At 60.7% G+C, this 23,946-nt stretch overlaps 1 protein-coding gene across 1 annotated transcript in view; it reads right to left on the reverse strand.

The window, feature by feature from the left end:
• COL6A3 (collagen type VI alpha 3 chain) overlaps positions 1-23,946 on the reverse strand; it is a 58,363-nt gene that overhangs the window by 21,612 nt on the left and 12,805 nt on the right. Inside the window, 22 exon segments of the mRNA XM_090285131.1 lie at positions 384-446; positions 1,872-1,934; positions 2,651-2,713; positions 3,283-3,318; positions 5,460-5,513; positions 5,926-5,991; positions 6,581-6,643; positions 7,100-7,153; positions 7,270-7,314; positions 7,419-7,445; positions 8,125-8,196; positions 8,995-9,048; positions 9,572-9,664; positions 9,919-10,064; positions 11,009-11,087; positions 11,655-11,992; positions 12,607-13,206; positions 14,085-14,699; positions 16,277-16,882; positions 18,859-19,461; positions 20,793-21,365; positions 22,565-23,164. Of these exon segments, the coding sequence (XP_090141257.1) occupies positions 384-446; positions 1,872-1,934; positions 2,651-2,713; positions 3,283-3,318; positions 5,460-5,513; positions 5,926-5,991; positions 6,581-6,643; positions 7,100-7,153; positions 7,270-7,314; positions 7,419-7,445; positions 8,125-8,196; positions 8,995-9,048; positions 9,572-9,664; positions 9,919-10,064; positions 11,009-11,087; positions 11,655-11,992; positions 12,607-13,206; positions 14,085-14,699; positions 16,277-16,882; positions 18,859-19,461; positions 20,793-21,365; positions 22,565-23,164 (4,913 nt within the window).

Genomic DNA, 23,946 nt, shown 5'->3' on the forward strand with positions numbered 1-23,946 from the left:
GAGCGGCTGTGTGCGCCGCCCACGTGCAAACAAAGTGCGCTCATGCGAGGCTGGAGCTGGGCCAGGGGCCCCTGAGCGGCTCGGACTGACGCGAGGGCGCTGAGCCACGGCCGTGTGCCGGGCGGTCCACAGCTGCTGCCCGCGGCGTCCCGGCCACGAGGAAGCCAGGCCACCGGGCACCGCCGTGTGTCCCCTCCAGGCGGGGACAGGGGTCCCACCAGCCAAGCTGGCTCTCAGCAGGGGAGGCTGGGGTGGGCAAGACCAGAGGGGCGGCGAGGGTTGTGCCAATGAGCAGGTGGACAGGCGGGAAAACATGGGAGAGGCCTCGGGGAGCTGGCCGGGCCTGACCTCGGGGAACAGGCACCTCCTTTGTCAATACAAACCTTTCTCCCCTGGGGACCGGTTCTGCCTTGTTCTCCAGGAGGACCTGGGGGCCCTCCGCTGCCCTGGGGAGAGAGGAGGGCAGCGTCAGTGACGTGTCCACCCTCCCAGCCTCAGTGTCCCAGGCCCGGCCCCCCGCCACAGCCCCGGAGGTCAGAGCCGCACTTCGGAACGTCACAGGCGGGGCCGGGGACCCCAGGCCAACGTGCGTGGCGTGTGCAGTCCCACACGCCAGTGTGCCGCGCGGCCGGCTTGCCCTGACGCCGGCATGACGCAGTTTCCGAGGTCCATACGTACCCCGAGGCCCTGGCTGAGGACAACACCCGACTTTACGTGGCTTTCGTCCACCCCTCCACAGTGCCGCCTGCGTACGCAGGTGTGGGGACCGGTGCACACCCTCCCGCTGAGCGGAGGAACGGGCCAGTGCTCCTGCTCGGGGGACTGCCTGCGGAGCCCGGGGACAGGCCCCGCGAGGATGGCAGCAACCAGGCGGCAGCGGCTTTTGGTTAACGCTGGTCACAGTTTCAAGAGCTCTGCCTCATCCCTGTTTCACCTTAAGGGCTTGATTAATCAGAGCTCACTAAATGTTGGGGGGAACAAAAGCTTTAAAAATAGGTATGCGCCCTGGCTGGGTGGGTCAGTGGATTGAGCACCAGCCTGCGAACCAAAGGGTCGGCGGTTCGATTCCCAGTTAGGGCACAGGCCGGGGTTGCGGGCCAGGTCCCCAGGTGGGGGCGTACAAGAGGCAGCTGATTAATGTTTCTCTCCCTTTCTTTCTCCCTCGCTTCCTCTCTCTTTAAAAATAAATAAATAAAATCTTTAAAAAATTTTTTTAAATAAAAATAGGTATTTATCAGGTTTCAAACCAGGGAAGGACTTTCCTGCCTCCATCGCAAAGCATGTCTGTGCCTTTAGGGAGCAGCAGGCCAGGCACTGCCAGGTGTTAGTCGCTGCCATTTTCCGTAGCAAACGGGAAGATGGCCTGCACAATATGCCACTGTACCCGAGGGACAGCAGGTGTGTGGGACACCTGGCCCCAGTGGGCCGTGACACACGTCTGCTCCTCGTCACCTCTCATTCTGCAGTCTCCGCAGATTTAATGACCATCTTCTGCATGGACGTGAGGATGGGGAACTCCTCACACGACATAACAAACCTCAAAGCCAGTCTCCAGGGGCTGATTATGAAACAATCTCTCAGCATCTGAGAATCTCAGTAGATCTGGAGTTTACACAGTTCCATGCAGAGACCACTGGCCTGTGCGTGGAAGGAGCGGCCCTGGACCTAGAAGCCCCTGGGGCATCAGGAAGAAGGGCTCTCACATCCCCACGTAAATGGCTGTGAGGACTGGGGCTGACCCAGGGTGGGCGTCGCTGAGAGCCGAGCTAGGGGAAGGTCTGTCCTCGGCAACACCACCCACGAAATCTCAGCCTGCTGGGGCCCAAGCTGTCGGCTTCACCACACAGAGGGGCGGGACGAGAGGAACTCACCCGCGATCCGGGGATGCCCTGTTCACCCATCTGGCCCGGAGGACCGGTGGGACCAGGTGGACCCTGGGGGAGGAAAGGCTAAGGTCAGCATCACATCAAGGGGCGCTCCAGGAGGAAGCCCAGGATGACATCTGTGCTTCCCCCAGAGCCCAGGGCTCACACGTGCTGCCCAAGAGGCCCCCGGAGACCACACTCCTGTCTCCGCTGCAGGAAGAGCAGCCCCGGCCCAGAACGTGAATGGGGAAGATAGTTTTAGTTTTAAAAAACACACGTTTGTACACAATGTTCCCAGCAGCAATGGTCATAGTCTCCGAAAAGCGGGAACCACCCAAGTGCCTGACGAGCAGGTCAGTAAGTTGGGGTCCACCGTGAAGTGGAATATTATTCAGCCACGAAAAGGAGAGAGGCCCTGGCGTAAACCTCAGAAACACGATGTTCCATGAAGGGGACAGACGCTAAAGGCCACCTATTAACTGACTCCATCTCTGTGCAATGTCCGGAACAGGACGGAAAGGAAATGAGGGTCTCCAGGAGCCTGGGGTGGGGACAGGAAGACTGACCGTGGAGCGGGCACAGGGCCTCCTCTGGGGATCATAAGGATGTTTTGAAACTAGACGGGGCGGAGGGCTGTCCCACATTGTGAATGTATGAAACACTCCTGCATTGTTCACTTTAAACGATTGATTTTGTGTTCAGTTTTGTAAAGTTGACCATCACCTTCATTTGTAAAAAATGCATCGGCATCTGGGGAGACGGCACAAGGCACGCGGGGTACTGACCTGTGCACCTCTGGCCCCTTGCTCCCCCGCGGAGCCCAGCTGGCCGGGGTCACCCCTGTTGCCCTAGAAAAGAGAGAGGAGGGTCAAGGAGGGGCCCAGATGGTTGGTAGCAGGGCCACATCGGGACGAGGGGACCGGGCGGCGGCCCCAGCCCTACACAGGAGCTCAAAGCCACTGGCCCGGGAACTCCAGGGGGACACATTTAACACGTGAAGCCAGCTGCCACTTTGCACTGTGACCCCCTTGCCTCCCCTTCCCTTCACGACAGCTCTGGGAAATAAGGCGTTTGGTGACCCCAGTCGGCACTGCACGGGCAAGAACACGGGGACACCGAGACGCGGGGACTTGCAAGTGACCGGAGGGGCCGGCACATCGTGGACAAGGGATGCCCAGGAATGGCCACCTGGATCTTGTTCCCTTCCTCCCCTCCCCCTGCCCTGTCCCCACTGGGAGTCACTGTCACCGTCCGTTAGGGAGCTGGGGAAAGGTGGCAGCTGCTGAGTGAGCTACGGGTCTACACAGGGGAGAGGGGGGAGGTTCCAGCGTCGGGGGGCGGACCCCAGGACGGTCCTGAGAGCCCACAGTGAGTCACGCTACGGTGACAGGGAAGAGACACAGACGCAGAGGCTAACCTTAGCTCCCACTGGTCCCCTCCGGCCGGGGCCGCCCTGCGGAAGAAGTCACACGGTGAGGGGAGGCGGGACGGAGCCCGGGGACTGGCGGTGACGGAACACGCCCCTCCATCTGCCATCCGCCGGCCGCCAGGCCCGGTCAGCCCGAGGAAACGCACACTGAAGCACCCCCGCCCAGCCCCCACGCGGCCCCGTTAGTCACCCAGATGGAAGCCCTGAGAATTCCTCCGGACCTGCCAAGCCAAATAGCGAGTCCTGGCGGCTCAGCCCCAGCCAGTGCTCAGTGAGGAACGGGAAAGGGGACATCAGCGTCTGTTTCTCTACCATTTCCCCCGACGGGAGGGAGAACGCGTTCACCAGAACGGAAGGGAGTCCCAGACTCCAAGCCCTGTTGCCAAATACAACACGTCCCCAGTCCAGTGAGCTCCCAGGCACACGTACGTGACCCTGAACGCCCGGGAGCGTGGAGCCTGTGCTTGCGTCTCGGCCACACCTTCCGCCGTGCTCCGGGAACGGCCCTCAGTTCCCAGGAACGGGGACTTGCTGCCTAAGTCACCCCCTAACTCCTCGGGGGGAGGGGTGGGGGTGGAGACGCGGGAAGGTCCTGGGTGCATCTCTGCAAGGTTAGGAGCTGGTATTCTGGAGACTGTCCCAGCCAGCGCTGACCGGGCTTGGCCCATCGCCATGTCCACCCCAGGACCACGATCGTACTCCCAGCGGACCCGCCCAGGGGTCTCCCGGGGTGGCCATCTTGCTGTTCGTCACTGCAGTGGCAGCTTCTTTAAGGGAAGACGTTGGCCTCCTTCCGTGGACAACACATGGACAGGTGGGGGAGGGGCCGGGCCCGGTCACCCCGCCACAGAGGGACCATCTAGCTGGCCACCAGCGCTCACTGATCCATGGCTCAGGCCTGAGACAGCCTGTGGGGGTCCTGCAGGGTGGGGTGCGGGGTGAGGGGGCCCAGCAGAAGGGGCGAGCCTGGCCCTGTGAGGCCCGGAGAAGGAGGCCGCCATGGCGCCTGGCCTCGCGCGGCTGCGAAGGAGGCAGCGGACGCAACGGGCGCCCCGACTGCATCGAATGCAAACCCAAGTCCCCCCGGGGCGCTGGGCTGAAACAGATGGTGTGCGCGACTGTCCTTCAGGACGGCGAGCTGGGCCACCGCGCACACCGAGCTGTGCGGCCGCGGTAGCAACCGAGAACGTCCTCGGGCCTGTTACGTCCACAGCTCGGCAGTGATTCCCAAATAACCCTCAAAACCTTGGAGCGCCTTTTCAGATATTAAGGTTGCTTCTGAATTTTAAAAACAAAATTATGCCCGCAGCGAACCGTCTGGTGACAAACTAGTCATTTCTTTAAAAAGCCCTCCGGGCCGTCCATCAGCTCACCCCCGAAGGTGTCGCTGTCCCCAGGGAGATGGCTGCACGGCCCGCAGGCAGTTCCTGGGCAGAGCCGTGTCCTGGGCACGCGCAGCCGTGAACGCCCCGAGGGTGACGGATCCCAGGCCCTCCTCCCCAGCACGGCCGCCTCCTCCCAGCCCCAGCTCTGAGCACCGCGGGCCCCGGGAGCTGTCAGAAGACCCCCGACACCCTCGGCTTTAGGCGCCCGCCCGCCAACAAGACAGGAAGCTGAGTGAGCCGCTCTGCAGCTGACGTTTCTGAAACGTCTTTAAAAGCCGTCACGAAAGGCAGTTCCCTCGAAAACGGGATCTGGTCTCCCTGCCTGAGTCCCAGCAGCGCCCGCCCGCGCGCACGCCCACCTGCGGCCCAGCCCACTATAAACCCGCTCACGGGCCCACAGCCCATCAGCCGTCCCGCCCCGCCTTCCCGCGCTGCCCCCGGAGCCGGGTGTCACTGGGGTCCTTTGCGGAGGTGGGGAGATAAAGCCTAAAGCCAGGCCAGATTTTCGAAAGCCGTCAAGATAGGACTTTTCAAAGCGTCCGTTCAGTCTGTTTTGGGGGCGGGGAAGGAAGCAGGTCTGGGAGCACAAGGAGAGGAGACAGAGCACAGAGCCAGCGTAAGCCTGGGAGCCGTCAGAAGCCCGATCTGGGCGACTGGGGTTTCAGGAATTCCCGGGGGTCCCCAACAGGAAGCAGCTGAGGACCTCTGCCCCACGCAGTGTTTGGGATTTCGACGGCGCTACCATCACGCGGCGCCCCCGCACTCCCCAGGGGTACTCACGGCATTTCCGGGTCCCCCAGGGCCTCCAGGCACCCCGTCTCTCCCAGGGAGACCCTGGTGTGGGAGAGAAAGTCAGCGTGAGATTCCCCTGGGCAGAGAAGAACGTCTAACCCGCTGATACTGCCCAAGACGCCGCGGCACACGGGGCGGTCGGGCACCTCACAAGTGCGTCCCACTGGGGTGCTGCCCCACCCACACCAGCCTCAGCGTGGCAAGTACTGTCCACAAACATCTAAAGGGCCCCAGTTTCGCCGAGAAGAAGCCCCCCTTGGAAGGGTTGCTTCTGTTCCCTGGCAGAGACTTCCCTCGGGGGCACGCGCCGTCAGCTTTGGGGACCCTCCACTGCCGACCTCACTTGGCCACAGCCTTAGAGACCCCCTCCTTGGCCTCTGGCCTGGGACGAGGCAGCATGAGTTCTGTCCCCTTGGCCCTCTGCACACGGATCTCGGAACGTGGAGCATCATACCATGGGCCCAATGTCCCCGGTCTCCCCTTTCTGTCCTTTCTGCTGGCTGTCCCGTCCTGAGTCACCCTGAAAACAGAACAGGTCAGGGCCATGAGCCACACAGCAGGGAAAGGAGACCTGAAGTTTGCTTTATGAAAAGGAAGGTGTCTGCAGCTTTTCTTGTCTGTGGCTCTATAAGGCCGGTAAGAACACGGTTGTCACCGGGCCAGCCTCTGGTCCTCTGGGCCAGGAAGCAGCCAGGAGGCACCTGGGCACCATCCTCCCCGGGGCTGAGTGTTTGGCCAACCCCACGGTCAGGTTCAGTGAGGGTGGGAATGGGATTTGTCCGAAGGGACTGGCTGCGGAGCCTGGCGTTCAGACCCTCACGAATATTTTTCCTGACCGCCCCGCCCAGCTGGAGTAAAGTGTCCTGAGGCCACATTTTATGGAAACTCCTCAGGCCTTCCTGCGTCGGGGCTCGCAAACACGTATCTCTGCAGCTAGACAGCAAACATATCGCCAGCTACCCCCAAATTGAAGGAAAAAGATAAGCCATGTATTTGACCAACACCTTTTAAAGCCACATCAGAAGTAAAATTCTCCCTTTCCACCTTCTTTCCCCACAACCCTCTTCCCCGGAGACTTGGGTCCCAAATGGCCCCTCCGGCCTTCTTACCGGGTCACCTCGAATTCCAGCGTCTCCTCTTTCTCCTCTGTCTCCTTTCGGTCCTTTGTCGCCCTAAACCAATAATGCGATTGGAGGTGAAACACTGAAGAGGATTGCAATGTTTTGGTCTCCCCCTTAAAATCACATTCTCCAGTTCATAAATCTTAAATAGACCCACATTACGCATTTACTCATTGGCCATGAAGATAAAAGTACTTCCAAGTATTTCTGCTTTGGTCCGGTAATCCACAGATATTTATTAGGGACCTACTCTGTGCAGAGACTGGGATTTATTTACAACAAAATAAACTCAGTCCCTGCCCTTGGGACACAGTCCCCAAACAAGACCATATAATGTAACTCGTCACAGCTGCCGGGGGGGCATTGGGGACGCCGAGGACGCGCCCCCAGAGGAGGTCAGGGAAGGCTGCTTGGAGGAAGCGGCGTTAACACACATGAGTGAAAGAAATCGTCCCTGGATGGACCGTCACAGGTTTTCCATCACAGCAAGAGTGAACATGCACCTACCCTTCTCCCGGGACTCCCCTTCTCTCCAGAAAGGCCAGGCAATCCTTTGTCCCCCTGCCAAAGACAAGGACGGACGTCATTCCTGGCACAGGTGCCGCCCAAGACCGAGTACCGGGCCCCGGGATCTTCAGGACCGAAGCCGCCAGGGCTTAGAGCGTGAGTGGACTTACGTCTTCACCATTGAGACCGTCCAGTCCGATTTCCCCTACTTCACCCTGTGAGGGGGCAGGACACACCGTGAGTCCAAGTCCTTCGGGCAAAGCAGAAGTGAGAAATTCCAGGAAAGTTTGCAATATAAAAAGAAAACCAAGCTCCATACCTTCTCTCCTGGGAACCCGCGAGAGCCCTAGAAAGGAAGGGAAAGGGGGAACATTATCTCCGTCCTGAAGCTGGTCCCTCAGCCAAGGCACTGGGCTGCCCCCACCCCCAGCCCAAGGCCACAGCGTCTGAAAATTCACTATTAGAGATTTAGTTGTTTGGATCGGTGTCTCACCATCACAGGGAGGTGACAAAGCTAATTCTCCTGGACCTGAGCCCTTGGGGGCGGGGCGGGTTTGGCTTTCTGGGCAGGGGGTATGAAAGCCAAGGACAGGGCTCCGAGGTCCCTCTGTGACAGGGCAGGACGGTGGCCCTTCCCTTGGCACCTGCTCTCAGGCAACGGAGGAGAGAGCTCATCAGCCCTCGGATCCAAGTGTTCACACGGAGGGCCGGCGGGTGCAGCGGCCTCTGCCTGTCTCTCGCTCCCCCACCGCCCTGGCTCCTCTCGGGGTCCTGGCTGAAGCCGCGGGCGCTGGCCGTCCCTCCGCCCTGGCCCGCGGCCTGTCTGCCCTCGTGACAGTTCCCCGGTGGCTCCATTTCCATAGGAAACTATTTCTCCACCTCAGGCTCCCTTCCCAGTGTGGCCAGTGCCCATGAACCCCCGCGCGTGGCTGCCTTCCCGGGAGAGGCCATCATGGCAGGACACTGCCCCTCCCCCAGGGGCCGAGGCTGCGGCCCTGCCGCACATGGGGTCCCCCTCACTGTACCTTTATTCCTCTCTGGCCGGGGCAGCCCTGGAAGCCTTGAGTGCCGTTGACACCAGGGGGGCCTCGTTCACCCTGTCGTGGGGAGACAAAGCCGTTGTACAAGCCGAGGCTCCTTGTCCGCAGCCCACCTGGGTCCGCAGCACCGGGAAAGGGGGCTCAGAGAGCCGGGTTACTGCCGGGGATGCAGCGGAGCCGAGGGCCCAGCGCTCTGGAGGGTCTGCAGCCCAGAAGCACCTCCTGGGGGCCCAGGTGGGCAGGACCCCGTGGAGAGCGTTCAGCCTGACCGCCCTCTGTGTGGTCCTCGGTCCCCAGCTCTCCAATGACGGCGGGCCCTGCCCCGGCACCGCCAGCAGGACACGGGACCTCACTTACTCCCTGTGGGGCTCAAAGCCTCTCGGCCTCGTCTGTCCCTGTCCCTGGGATTGTTTCCGGAAGGCTCTGCCAACCCCCAATGGGACCCCAAGGCTCTTGACCATCCAAACCTTCCCTGGGAGGCTTCCCCTAAAGGGTGTGACCCAATCGCAGCCGGATTGGGGCCCTGGTGCCTGCTCCTGCTGACCCCACCTCTGCTTGGGGGTCGGCACTGAGCGGAACCAGACGTGGTGGCCCCGGCCTCAGACACAGTGACCCCACCCTGAGACACGGAAGGAGGGAAAACCCCACCTCCAGAGCCATACTTGTCATGCTAAGGGTGCTGCTCTATTTCCCATCACGTAGGAATCCACCCGACAAAGGTGTTGAGGAAGCCACACGCTAATGCTCCCCAGTGGGGGGGTGCGCCGGAAGCTGAATGACTGGGACCCCCATAATTCCTTCCCAACAAGAACAAGGAGGGAAGGACGATATCAGGAATAAAACGGCCTCACTTACGGGTCCCCCCTCGTCACCAGGGTAACCTCGGTAGCCGTCTTCTCCGGGAATGCCCTAAAACAAAGCAAACCGGTCCCTGGGTTACATCCGTGGGCTCTGGGGGGTGAGTCGTTCTGCATTTGAGCGTCTCCCTGGTCCCGTCCATGAGGCAGAGCAGTGCCCACAGTGAGCAGGGTTCCGGCTTTGCCCTTGAACCCCACAGTTCTCTACTCATCATTTCGGGGCAATCACTCTTTCCGTCAGGATCTTTAAGCCCCGGACCTCTCGCACCAGCCTGTTCCCCGTCACCCCGCGGCAGGCGCCACGCACCCCGGCTGGCCGTCCGCAGGGAGCGGCCGGGGATGCCCGCTGGTTTTCACACTCTCTCCTAACACGCCGGGCCAGCGGGTCAAGGAGCAGACGCAGCCCCTCGCCCCAGGGCCCGGGGGGAGGGAGCGGACATTTGGACCCGCGTCCGCTCCTCCGATCTTCTGTCCCACCACCCGGGAGCCCCTCCCCCGTCCTCCGCATCCCGCCACGGCAGTGACAGACCTCCGAAGTCCACCCTCAGGGGTAAGGAAAGGCACGGCCGCTGTACCTTCGGCCCGATGCTGCCGATGGGTCCGCGGTCGCCCCTCTGCCCCGAGCACTTGCAGGGCACGCCACAGCACGCCTTCTCGGCAATGTTGTCCTGCCGGGTTGTAACAGGGAAGTCCCGGTCTCAGTAAGCCCTCCAGGAAAGCCCAGAGACGCCCCCAGGGTCCCCACGGGAACGGTGGGGACTCCAGGGCGAGAGATGGTGTCCCTCCCGCGGACGTTCACTCTGAGGGCCCACGTGTATGATCTGGGTCACGGCCCCCGCCCCGCGGCCCCTCCCCCGCCGCCAGGCATCACTGGCCCTGAGAAGCCAGGCCCGAGGCCGGGGCGCGGGGACACGGCACCCACCAGCTGCTCCGCGATCTCGTAGTCCAGGTCCAGCAGGTTGAGCCGCAGCGGCCTGTTATACGAGAACCCGCGCCCGAACTCCAGCTGCGTGAGCTGCTCCAGGCCGGCCACGCGCTCCAGGCCCACCAGGATCAGCGCCCGGACACCTGCGGGGACGGGCGCGCTGCTGAAGGCTCGCCGGGGCGCTGGGGGCCCCGGGACCTTCTCTCTTTGAGGACAGCCTCGGTGCACAAGGGGGCCTCGGCCCGAGGCCTGTTTAATCAAGAGCGTTCGCCGTGCTGTTGAGCTGAAACACGGGGCCCTCGAACCCCTCGGAGCAAAGGTCTCAGATGTGGCCGTCCCTAAACCACTTCGTACAAACAGAGGTGGGGACACCGTGAAGCATCTTCACACACAAGTCCGCACACTGGTCCTACCTGACACAGGTATGCTGTGGAAAGAAGCGAAGTGCCGCACCCCCACATCAGGGAAGAGCGACCTCATCCCCCTCGCCCGGGAGAAACCGCCATGAACACAATGCTCTTGCGACAACCTAAGGCTCCCACACACGCTTCCTAACCCGCTGGCGCCGGCGTCCACGGTTGGTGGTCAGAGCTCCCAGCGTCCAGGGCTGCGGGCACACAGGTGCCACATCTGGCGAGGGCCGCCACGGCTCCCCCGGTCACCTTAACTCCGGGAAGGATGCTTTTGTTTACATTATATTAACGTGGGTGTTCATTCATGGTGTCGGGTTCTCGAGCTGGGATAACCGCAAACTGCAACGGCAACATTTTTGGCTACAGAAGTAACTCCTGGTTTCTGTGATGTCACTAAGTGAACAAGTCTTCGTGTTCTTTCGCAAAAGCGCCAAGTCCTGCTTTCTGATGCCGTGCCGCCCGGGGGTGTCTGAGACAGCGGGGCTGCGTCAGGACTCGGTCTGGTTACAGGCGGCTCCTTGGCCGCCCAGCCTCAGCCCCAGGCAGGTGGCCGAGGGTCCGGGCAGGTGGGAGGAGGTGCCCACGGACCCCGCCGCGGTTCCTTTCGCTCCCTCGGAGCCGCGCGTCGGCCTCCCCCGCGTCCCCACCCTGCGTTTAGAACACCCGGGACCCACCTTCCTGTCGGAGGCTCTCCGAAGCCTTTCGCAAGTCAGCCAGGTCTCCGTCCACCCCGTCGGTAAAATGAACGACCACCTGAAAATGGAAGGTGAGTCAAACTCCGGCCAAAATTGAAAAGCAACGTCACAGACCCCGGCAAGGGGGCGTGGCCATCCGAACGCCTCATCTCGCAGCTGGGAAGACCGAGGGCCAAGGTCGGACCCCATTACGCCGCGTCCCCCACTCTCGGCTGGTGTGCGGTTCGTCAGGTGGAAAAGGAAGGGGCTGTGGTGGCGTGTGATTTACTCAGCAGTGAAGAGGAGAGCCGTTCACCTCACACTCCTGTGTACGTGTGGTTGTCTCCAGAGCAGCGTGTGTGGGGGTGGGCGTATGCATACACGTAATAAACACACATGTAGGTGCACAGAGAGGGAAGAAATATGTACAGAGAACAGAACTACTTAACAGGTAGGACTATAAACATGAATTAATCACCAACACAGCTCATTCAGGCTTCATTAGTAATTTCCAGGAGACAGGATACTCTTTAAAGAGCTTAAGTAAACCCAGTAAAACGAGGACATGTCAGGACATTACACCGGCTGAAGGAAGGGCTGTCCCGCCCCACGGGGTCCCCGGCAGCCAGGCGAGGGCCCCGCTCACCTTCACACTGTCCGGCGCAGCCTGCCTGAACTTGCCCTGATAGGCCTTCAGTGTGTCCGCCGTGAGGACGTAGGGGTGCTGGCTGCGCATGTTCCGGAACTTCTCGAGCAGCTCCGGCTGGTACTCGGCAAAGTCAAAGGCCTCCACGGGGCCTGCGGGGGTGTTGCCCATCACGGACACCCGCACGGTGGGCATCTGGCCGCCGCTGCAGCTGAGCCTCTGCAGCTGGCTGATGCGGTTCAGGATGGCGTCCACCTTTGACTCAAGGCCCTTCTGGGTCACAAAGACGTTCTGATCTCTCGACCCATCGAACCCCAGAATCACATCCAGGTTGCAGGCTGTGGGGAGGGGGAGCAGGCAGTTAGCGCTAAGAGGTGCCACGGGGGTGAGCTCAACAGGCAGGCCCAGCCCCGGGCTGGGGACCAGGCGCCCTACACACAGGGCGCCACGAGGCCTCGCGCGGATGAGCTGGGAGCAGCAGGCAGCGCGGCCTCTCTCCTGGGCACCCGGGCGCCGACCATGGGCGCTTTTTTGGTGACATTAGTCAGTGTTGACATGACGTTCAGCTGCCACTGAGATGCCTCCCAGGTTTGTGCTTTAAACTAAACGCACCTGGGAGCTCACATAGTCTGACCTCACATCATCGATCTAATAAATCTATGAGCAGCCACAGGGTCAGTAAGCCTGAGTTATCGGGGGGCGAGAGAACAGGGAGAGAAAGTAGGTGTTATAAAGGCAAGAAAGACGGGCGTCCACGCTCGTGCTGGAAGGCCATCCCGTAACGGGCCAGGTGACCGCCAGGACCCCACCCACTGGGCATGGGTAAATGCCTGACACAAGCAAAGACGTAAGGAACCCCCAGGCCAGCGCTGGGGTCCAGATACGTCTGGGCGACTGAGTCAGCCGTGCGCAGCAGGGAGGCGGGACTGAGCGCACGCCTGCAGGGGGTTACCTCTGGGCACGTCCGTCAGCCCGGGGCACAGGGCCTCGTGCATGGCATCGTCCAGGGTCTCCAGCACCTGCTCCTTCAGCTCCGACAGCTCCTGGATGTTTCCCACGCGGAAGGCCGTGGCGCCGTTGGACGCGATCTTCCCCACCTCCACGGAGTCGATGTTCCCCAAGCCCACCGCGAACACTTTGACCCCGCGCTGGGTGAGCGCCAGGCTGGCCTCCTGGGCGTCCTCGATGGACTTCCCTCCCGTGATCACGAAGGCGATCTGCGGGACCCGCTGGTCCAGGCGGCTGCCCGCCTCCGGCACGAAGTGTCGCAGCTGCAGGTGCTCGAGGCCCACCCTGGTGTTGGCGTGCCGGCCGCCTTTGTAGACCACCTTGTTGATGGCATCGATAATCTGCCGCTTGGTGGAGAAGTCCCTCAGGAAGAACTCGTCCGTGGGCTCGGAGTTGTACTGCACCAGCCCCACCTGGATGGAGTCGTCCTGTCCGTAGACGGTGTCCACGATCTCCGACACGAAGTGGAGCACCTCCTGGAAGCTGGCCCGCTGGAAGTTGATGGAGCCGTCCAGCAGGAAGACGATGTCGGCTTTCTTTTTATCTAAAAGTAGCCACAGCGAAAATGAGGAGAAATCTGGTGTCCACGTGCGCACACCCACACACAGGACACAAACCAGGTCACTGAAAGAAGACATTCCTGTAATGCATTCACAGCGAGCACCTTAGCGCCATCCATGCCTCTGAATTCACAGCCTCCAAAACATTATACTAAAGGCAAGATAAGTGATAAATCACTGCAGCAGAAGGGAAAGGAAGCCCGAGAACTCAGGGAAACTGGGTCCCGGCTCTCCCTTCCAAAATGGTACCCTGCTATGGAGTCCCTGACCTCGGGTGTTTCCGGGAAAGGCCATCGACCACTTTCCTCCCGTCAAAATGCAGGGTGCCGTCTGGCGGGAACGGGGAACCTGAGCTAGAGGCAGGGCAAGGGGAGGCTGGCAGGGACAGACTGCAACATGGGGAGCAGACCCCGCACGCCTTCGGAGGGCTGCCTGCCAACGTGCTGAGAGCTTCGCGGGACCCTGCAGGAAATCAGTGGCATTGGGTCATTTTCTAATGAGATCAAGCGGTCAAGCCCAGAGCAGAGAGGGCCATGGATTGGCCAGCTTCCATGAAGCCGTCCTGTCCCGAGAGTCAACACGGGCGGTCACCCCTTTGTGCACCTGCACAGAACTTTTCGGGGGGGCTCCCTTAACCTCACAGAAGCTCGTGGAAATCTCGTGGAGGAATTCGCAACCCTATGCTTTCTGGGATCTGCGTCCTTCTACCCCTTCGACTAAATTATTATTCCAGTATTTAATTTCTAACATCTTCTGGAGCCACCACCCTATGGGATGGAAATCATTCAAACGAATGCTAAGCCCATTTTGCAACTGAAAGATTGAAGCCCCGCCCCGTAGTCCCGGGCCCCACAGCGCGTACCTGTCCGCGGCGGGAAAGTCGGGAGCCCTCCCGGAGGCGCGGGCGTGACCCCGGAGGGTCCGAAGGAGCTCAGGACACTGCCTTCCAGGTTGGGGAGGTCTCTGAACTCTCGCACCGTGAACACCAGTCCCGGGTTGTTGGTGATGCTCTGCAGCTCCGCCCTGTCGGCGTGTCTGTCTCCGACCCCTAAACTCACAATCCCCGAGGAGCGGATCACCTGGGAAGACCTGGACACGTCGTCCTGGGCCTTCCCCCCCAGAAACAGCACCAGGTGCTGGGGCACCCCGTCTTCTATCCGGCTCCCCGCAGACTTGACGTAGAGGTTCCTGGCCACGAATTCCAGGGCTTTGCCGGTGCTGAGCGGAGACCCGCCCTTGAATCTCAGGCGGCGCAGGGCGTCGATGACGGCCGCCTGGGACTTGTAGGTCTTCAGGTAGAACTCGGGGAAGACCTCGTTGCTGAACTGCACTACGCCGACCCTCACGCGGGCGGGGCTCACGTGGAGCCTCCGGACGACCCTGATGATGAAGTCGCGGATGTGCGCGATGCCCTCGGCCCGCACGCCGTCGGAGCTGTCGATGAGGAAGACGATGTCCGCAGCATCGCTCTCCACCGCTGGGGGCGAGAGGAAGAGGAGGGCCGCTCAGTGCCTGGCGGGCAGCCCTCGGCTCCTGCTTCTACACTGGCGTCTGCGTTTGGTATGTCATCCTGAATTGTGGGTATTACACCTCAATATGGACGTTCAAACGATAGCCCGAGGCACATGGGCTTCTCTCTTGGGTTTCTTTTTAAATAATCAGTAAAAGTGGGCCATTCTGCCCTGGCTGGTGGGGCTCAGTGGATTGAGCGCCGGCCTGCAAACCAAAAGGTCGCCGGTTCGATTCCCAGTCAGGGCACAGGCCCGGGTTGCAGGCCAGGTCCCCAGGTGGGGGCACGCGAGAGGGAACCACACAGTGATGTTTGTCTCCCTTTCTCCCTCCCTTACCCTCTCTCTAAAAATAAGTAAATAAAATCATTTTTTTTAAATTGGGCCTTTTCACCCAAATGGTATGCATTTCTTGAAATATTTTAAGTTCGCCAAAATTTTCTGAGTTTACTCAATTTTAATTTGAGCTTTGCAGTCTGGGTTACAACTAATTTTAAAAATAAAAAGCAATATTTAGAAACAAATCCCGGAAACCAGTATCTACAGAATCATGGACTGTTACTCCCGGAAGGAACTGAGCTCACCCAGACCAACAAGAAGAGGGAGATCGTTGAGGTCAAAGGTCCTGCCCTCCCCTATGACCCCCGCTTGGCTCCTGAGCACTCAGGTAACATCCCCACTGTCTCCCGAAGGGCCGCGGCAGCTCCCCAGACATCACAGTATAGCTTTCTGCTCACATCCCTCTCGCATTTTCACAAAGTTTTTATTTTCCATATTTCTCCTCCTAGTTCTTTACGTGACTACATTTTTTCACTATGAAATTAATCAAAACGTCCTGAGTTCCTCTTAGTCAGGGTTCTAGGGACTTGCTGGATGCCGTGTACTAAACTGCTCATAGGTTTCCACGCGACAGATTCAGCCCGTCCGCTGCTCCATAAACCACCAGCTGCGCGTGGTGGGAACAGCACAGCGAGGGCCGGGCCAGCCGGGCCACCGCGCCATTTACGCTGAGAAGGGGCCCAGCGGTCCCCGCGCACACGGCAGCCTCGGGCTCTCGTGTGGGACCAAAGACGGCAGGGGACCTCCCATGGGAGACAGCCACGCGGTGGCCACGACGCGTCGAGATAAAAATGAGGTCCCGCTGTCACCCCAGAGAACGCTGACCAAAAGAAGGCAAAACTAACCCAACACCCCTCTCTCCTAATAGGCACGACCGTTGCTTCCTTGCCCGTCACAGCTGCAGCCGGAGGATTCAGCAAGACACCCCATCATGGAGGTACTTCCATGTCTGGACAACACCTGATCCGGCGGGGTCCCAGGCAGAGCCACCTGCCGCACGCTCAGGTCCTAGCAGGAGCCTCTCCTCACCCCGAGGTGCCCCCGGCCCACCTCCTGCTGCCACAAGCAACGGGCCGGCCTGGCTCCATCTCGGGCGCGACTTTACTATCACTCCACTCACCGTGAGCACCGTGGACCTCTGCGCCCGCGCCCTCGTGATATCAACAGCGCCCCGAGGACGCCGGCCACACCAGGCAGCCCTGCTCACCTGGGGAGGGGTAGCGCGTGCTGACCAGCAGCTGCTGGATCTGCTGGGCGGTCAGGGTGGTGATGGGCGTCAGAAGCTTCTGCTCCAGGCTGGGCAGCTCCCGGAAGGTGCTCACCGAGAACACGTACTCGGGGCTCAGGGAGATCTTGACCAGCTCCTCCGGGTCCGCGTTCCTGGCGACAGCGAGCGGGGCCACGCCCGCCTGCTTGAGCTCGGCCGCCGGGTCTTCCACCTCGTCCCCGGATTTCCCCGACGAAATGAGGACCAGGAACTGGGGGACGCCCTCCTCAATGCGGCTCCCCAGGGGCCTCTTGAAGATGTTCCGCGACACGTACTCCAGGGCGCTGCCCACATTGCCCTGCCGGCCGCCCTTGGGCCGCAGCCGCCTCACGGCGCTGCGCACCTCCTCCTTGCTGGTGTAGGCGTTGAGCAGGAACTCCACCCTGGGGTCCTCGCTGAACTGGATGACGGCCACCCGCGTGGTGTCAAAGCCCACGTCCAGCAGGTCCACCAGCCTCTCGAGGAAGGCACGGATGTGCTGAAACTCGGGGCCCGCGCTCTGGGACCCGTCGATGAGAAAGACCACGTCCTTCTTGGCGCCAGCACCTGTGGATCCAACGAGACCATGGGTTTCGCCTGCACCGGCACCTGATTCTCAGCCTGAACAAACCACCGGCCGGTTTGTCACGGAATCACCACAGAATGGGCAAAGGGCCCTAATTCTAACTATTCTAGTTAAAATGCCTGCAGCCTGGCACAGTGAATACAAGTTGGGGAGAAGAGGGGGAGCCAGCCAGAGTAAGGCAGGGTCACTCCGAGGGAGGCAGAGACTGGTCACCCAGAGCCACGTGCAGATGATGTGGGGGTGGCGTTTGAGAAGGAGGGGACTCAGCCGTGACAGATGCTGTTTGTGGATCAAGCCCGGTGGCACCTGAGAATGGACTGCTGGGTTTTGCCAGAGGGCGGGCCCTTGGGAAGAGCAGTCTGTGCAGCGGCATGAGGGAAGGACAGACCGGCTGGTTCAGAGCGGAGTCGTAGAGAGAATGGGGTCTCAATGGAGACCGGGGCGCCGCGGGAGGGGGCGTGGGGCCCCAGGAGAGAGAGAGCAATGCCTTCCGATCCTCGGTGGTGAACGATGATCAGGAGAGAGAAGAAGCAGAGGACGCCCTTGCGTTTTAGAGGAGAGCCTGGGGGCAGAGACAGGTCACCAGGGTCATGGGGGGGTGCTGAGGAATGGACCCCGGGGGCTGGGAGAGACCATGTGGTGCTTCTGGAAGTTCTCCCATTCCCCGGCATCTCCCAGTGAAACGGGGCTCAGAGCCCCGCCCCAGAGCAGGCTGGCAGAGCAGGGCAGAGAAGAAGCAGCGGAGGAGGAAGGAGGAGGAAGGAGGAGTCACTCTGAGGAGCGGAAGTGCATAGGAACCGTGTGACTGCGGGAATGTACGCCGGTGCCCCTGGTAAAGAAGCTGCCCGTCCGCCGTGAGGGTATGTCCCACGGTGTCCCTGGGACGCTGGCCACTCGGCCACGGAGGGTGGGAGGACTCCTGCAGGAAGGGAGCCTGGGAATGCCACCTGCCGGCTGTATGGAGACCCAGGCACAAAGCCCGCTGATGTGCAGGAGCCTCCTTCCCTGTGTGTCTCACTGTTCCCCCCATTTGCTTGGTGACAAGCACTTTGGAACATCCATGGACGCCTGGGGGCAGCTGCCCTCTGTCCTGGACACCGGCGAGGAGGAGCTGGCCCCGCGGTCACACCACGTCAGCCCCCCTCCCCTCCCTCATTTGCCCAAATGTGCTGCACCCGGGCTGTGGCCCTCCCCCCTTCCTCCCCCTGCTCCATGCCGTGAGGTCCGGGACGGTGCTCTGGAGCATGTGGGCCACAGGGAGCAGACGCAGCTGCCTCCTCCCCATTGCGACTGTCCCCCCGCCCAGGGGCCCACGGAGGGGACGCACATTCTCAGGCCCCCTTCCTTCCCGGCGTCCGGGCTCCCACCGTCTGGTGTATTGGAACCCGGCCCAGGAAACCAGGCGGGGAGGAGGACACGGAGGGGACTGTGGCCACGGGCAGGTGGCCTTCCTGCAGTTAAGACACGTCTCGGCACCATGAAAATTCAAAAGCCACCTTCACACTTCAGTTCTGGAAAGACCAGTATTTCGGAAACTGTGCTTTAGCTTGACAAAGCGCCCGGGGTCCAACCCAGGCCCTGGTCATGGAAGGCTGCCGGCTGGGCCTCCCGGGGACAGCTGAGAGGGACAGAACTGCTCCTGTCAGGGGGACGGCCGCGCCCTGGGGACACCGGCACCACGGCCTTCCAGCAGAGCCAGAGTGGTGCATGGGACGGCCGGGCACACACCCTCCTGCCAGACTTGACTTCGGCCCGAAACATGAGCCTTAGCATCTCCCCAGCCTCCTCCCCCCTGGCCCCCGAGAACAAACACACGAGGCCCCTGAATCTCCGTGGAATATTCTGGTTTACACCCTGTACAGCACGGGAGACGAAACGGAGGGCACTGTAGCCCACGGCCCAAACAAGCCGCCCCAGACGTTTTAAGGAGCAATGACCCAGGGAGTCCCCTCCTTACCTGGCCTTGATGGAGGAGTCAGGACTGGAGGCAGCCTGTTCAGCTCTTGCCTGCTGAGCTGGGTCACCCTCTGGGAGAGGTCCCGCTGGACGTCCGTCAGCCGGCCGAAGGTCGGGACGGTCACGGCGAAGTCGGGGACGTAGGAAATGGTCTGCATCTCGGTGATGTCGGCATTCCCGATGCCGATGCCGATGGGCACGGCCCCACCCCGCTTCAGGACCACCGAGGGGCCGCTCACGTCATCCCCAGACCTGTCCGCTGTGAGGACGATCAGGAGCTGGGGGACGCCTTCCGCGATCCTGCTTCCGGCCGAGCCGATCAGGATATTCCTCAGGACGAAGTCCAGGGCGGCCCCGGTGTTAGGAGCTGGCCCGCCCAGCAGGGTCAGCCCGCGCACGGCGCTGACCACCCCCTGCCGGTCCATGTGGGAGTTCAGGTTGAACTCAGACCTGGTCCGGTCGCTGTACTGCACCAGGGCCACACGGACGCGGTCGGGGCCCACGTCCAGGCCCTCCACCACTCTCTGGACAAAATCTTTCAACAGAGGGAAGCCGTTCCGGACACCATCGGAGCCGTCGAGCAAGAACACCACGTCCCTTTCCCCTGAAACCGGGAGGAAGACAGCCCGGGTGACTCAAACAGGACATGAGGGGGACAATTTCATACAAGTTGGGGTGGTCAGCCCCACAAAAATGTCCGGTTTTGAATCCCCAGAACCTGACTTTGGGGACGTCCTCATAAGAGGGAGCCAAGAGGATCGGGTCCGGAGGAAGAAGATAGGGGGTGAGGACAGAGACCAGGCTCTGTTGCTGGCTTGGAAGGTGGCGGAAGGGACCACTAGCCAAGGACTGCAGGTCCCTGGAGATGCTGAAACCTCCGGGAAACGGACAACCCACGCAAACGCCCCGGAGGAACGCAACCTCGCTGACATCTCGATTTCAGCCCAGTGAACGCGGGTTTTGCGTTTCTGGCCCTAAAACTGTGAGACAGTGACTTCACTTCTGTTTAAAGCCACTCCGTTCATGTTAATCCACGACAGCAGCCATGGGGGGGAATGCACTGATATACAGAGACAGCACATGTATTTGAGAGTGGTGCCAGGCTGGAGCGGCATTGCTACCTTCCCAGGGTGCGCTCTGGAAACGCCACGAGGGGCTGGAGCGCACGGACGGCAGAGCCGCGTGACCATGACCATTTGATAGGTGGGCGGTGCAGAGGATTCCCTGCAACTCACAGCAGGTCAGGTGGGGAAAACACAGCCCAGATGCCCGGGTTACAACCCAAAACCAACAGTGTGTGGGCCCCGCAGAAACACTCAATTCCCACGGTTCCAGCAAAGGGATTACTCATGAAGTTAATTACTCTTTTCACTGCCTTTGTATCAGCAAATGGAAGGGGCTGGACGCAGGGGCAGGTACTGCGGATGCAAGCTTTCCAGGCGGCCTCTGCGGTGGGAATGTGTCTGCCGCTCACCACGCCTTACGTGGTTAATGATGCAGTGAAGGGATCTGAACACAGCGGCGCCCACTTAATATAGAACACGGGGCGGGGAGTAGGAAGATGAGGACTGGTGCCACCACAATGTAACCACGCCCGGCGGCTTTTCTTCTGCGCGCAGTAAAACTGTGTTTCTTAAAAGGATCTCTAAGCACTAACACGTCTAAATCTTTAGCACGTATCTTACTGTGAAAGAGTTGAATGTCCTTAAGAATAATCGCCCTGATTCTCCTGTTTTGCCCTCAAGAGCAGCTAGAGAGTCCCAGCAGGGAAAGAAAAGGCACATTTCATTGCTCCTGCACGAACCACCTGTGAATGTTCCCCCTTCCCTGGACCCCCAAGGAGGGTCCTAACCGGAGGGCCCGCAGCCCGCAGCCCGCCACCCACTCACACGCTGGGGACCCGAGCTGCAGCGCGCCCGGAGCTCCAGGCCGTACCTGGTGCCGGTGGCCCTGTCTGCACCGTCTGTAAGAGGTTCACTATCTGTGGCTGAAGGTCCCCGATCTTGGGCAGCGACTCAGCAACCAGGATGAAGGGGGGAGACAGCACAATCTGCTCCAGCTGGGCAGCGTCCGCGTTCTTGGCCTGCAACGCGAAAATCACCACCCCGCTCTGCTTCAGCCTCTGCGCGGCCTCTTCCACGAGATCGAACGACCGCCCGGCCACCAGCAGCACCAGGAACTGAGGGACGCCCTCTTCGATCCGGCTCCCCGCGGACTTCACGAAGACGGCCCTGTGGGCGTACTCCAGGGCGTAGCCCACGTTGAGGGTTTTGCCGGTCTTGATCTTCATTCTCTTCACCAGATTCAGGATTTCGGGCTTGTTCTGGTGCTCGTCAAAGCGAGACTCCATCCTGACGTCGTCGCTGTACTGGGCCACCGCCACCCGGGTCCCCTCCGGCTTCACGTCCAGCTCGTCGATCGTCTTATAGAGAAAGTCACGGACGGCTTGGAACTGGCCCACGAGGTTGGCGGAGCCGTCGAAGAGGAAGAGAATGTCTCGTTTGCTTTCTACAAAACAAGGGGACGGGGACACAGTGAGGTCCAAGGACGTGGCAGACACCCAACGGGCGTCAGCCCAGCAGCACCAGCGTTGGCAACGGGAGTCCACGCAACACGCCTGACGATCACCAGACCAGCAGGGCAAGACAAAACCCCCAGCAGCAGCCATTAAGACGCCCCATTACCCTAGTTCTTTGCGAGCAGGGAGCACCGGCACGGGGCGGGAGGAACAAGGTGGCCCTGCCCAACCCAGCATGGTCCTTCCTCCACAGAGCAAGGCACCGAGAAGCCCAGAGGGCTGGTTTCTGGCATCAGGGGGCAATCACTCTGAAACAGGCAGTGTTTTCAAATTATAAACTGAGCTATCGAAGCTGGGGTCCTTATTGTCCCTTTGCTTAAAAACTGACCTACCTCTAGCGACAAAGGCTGATGGGGGTCACTAAGGGAGGATACCTGAGTTACACACATGTATCTGTTCTAACTGGATTACCTTCCCATTCCATTGCAGGCTAGGGGTCAGGACCTAAAATAGTGTCCATCATTGCTCTGCGGGTCACTGCGTCCCACAACAAAAGGCCAACGGCCCCTACGGGGCTGCACCAGGTCACAGAAACACAACTTTCACTGCAAACTGTTCTCAGAGCCCACTCGGGTTGGTTTCGGGGGCCTCAGCCTTGCTCAGCACGCTGGGAGAGCAACGCAGCCCTCCCTTATCCCCGTCCTCACTTGCAGTGAGAACCGTGACCCCGGCCTCCTCTGGACACCGTCTTACCCTCGCAGAGAGCTGCAGCCTTGGCTCCGGATACAGCAGATTGTGCACGTAAAAATGTCACGTAAGGAAAAGCACTGCGACTCCTAATCGACCCCAAGGCATCCTCGTGCGTGACGGGGACCCATCACTACTTGCCGATACCCTCTCGCTTCCGCCTACAACTGCACCCCAGAATCGGGGAAAAACTGCTTCTCAATCCAGGGTGGGATGAGGTGGGGGAAACTCTGGCTGAACTCCTGCTCTCGCTTTCATTCATGAGCACCCTTCAGACAGAGAACGTACAGGTAGGGTGCAGTATCCTAACCTCCACTCAAAATACTTCGACCCAAGGGACGCGGTCAGCTTCCTGCAGAGCACCACACCCTCGAGTTCCGGCTGGGCCGCCTGCCTACCAGGGAGGAGGAGGAGGGAGCCCCGTGCGGCGGGGGAGCGTTACCTGGCTGGGCGAGCGGGACTTCCTCCACACCGCCACTAACATACGTGGTTAGGGGCTGAATCAGCTGCTGGGGCAGAGCTGGCAGGGAGCTGAAATCGTCCATGAGATACACCAGGCTCGGGTTAAAAGCAATCTGCTCAAGCTCGGCCTTATCCACCTGCTTGGCTCCCACGCAAAAGGTCAGGACGCCCTCGCGGGCAAGCGCATTGGCCGCTGGCAAATAAGAGTCCTGGGAGCGGCCGGCCGCGAGCAGGAGCAGGAGCTGCGGGACGCGTTCGCGGATCCTGCTGCCGCCGGCTTCGGTGAAGTGGTTGGCACGGACATAGCGCAGGGCAGAGCCCGTGTTCAGGCCCGACCCTCCCCGGGGCTGCAGCTGCCGCAGGTGAGCGAGCACCTCTGCCTTGGTCTGGTATGTGTTTAGGGAGAACTCCGTGACCGGAGTGTCGCTAAACTGCACTAAACCCACACGGATCCTGTCGCTTCCCACATCCAGGCTGTTAACTACGGTCATGACAAAGTCCCGCACATAGGGGAAGTCGGTCCTTCCGACGTTGAGCGATCCATCCAAAAGGAAGACGATATCCCTTTGGTTGGCGTGAACTGCAGTGAAGCACAGAGAACAAAGTGAGACAGACATACGCACCCGCGGAGGGTGTCCTCATGTGTGCCTGCAGCAGGGGCACGCATGCCAACACGCAGGACACGGGGACACGGGAGGCGAGGCGCGTCCGGCTGGTGAAACACGGCAGAGGGCTGCGAGCCTCCCTCCAGCGGTGGCTGGCGCTTGTGAGCGTGGGGACAGCCGAGGGGCAGGCCAAGCTGGCTCACAGACACACAACACGAAAGGCACAACACTTCCAACCAACAGAAATGACGGGAGCCCTTGAGACCGAACACCCGTCCTGGGAAGGAACGTCCAGGGTGCCGTAGAGCCCGGCTGCCTGCGTGAGGCAGGGTCCTTGGGGTTCACCTTGACTGGGAGCTCCGCTTCCAGGCAGATTAGAAGCGTTAACCCGAGTTACCCTGAGAACACGAGCTCCTCAGGCCTGAAAGTTCTTAGTGACGATGAGTCTGTCCTCATCCCGAGGCTCTTCCCAGGAGCTCCCACTGGTCACGGCCTACCGTTCTCTTTTCTGGACAGGGCGCCCACGGAATCCCCCCCGGAGTGCGCGCATGGGAGCGTGGGAACTTGTTCAGTGGAAAGCGTCTCCTTGCCTTGCTTGGCTGAGGTCGTACGCGTGAGGCACCCCAAGTGTGATCCTCCAATGGGAGGGCCTTCCCCACACCCTCAGCCCGTGCCTTTGGGAACATTGTTTCCCATCTGTTCCCTGGTGTCTCACTGAAGTGTCAGCCGAGCAACTAACTTTATTCTGTGTCCTGTC

This window comes from Furipterus horrens, unplaced genomic scaffold (genome assembly GCF_987537825.1).
Source record: "Furipterus horrens unplaced genomic scaffold, mFurHor1.1.pri manual_scaffold_1, whole genome shotgun sequence".
Taxonomy (NCBI): Eukaryota; Metazoa; Chordata; class Mammalia; order Chiroptera; family Furipteridae; genus Furipterus; species Furipterus horrens.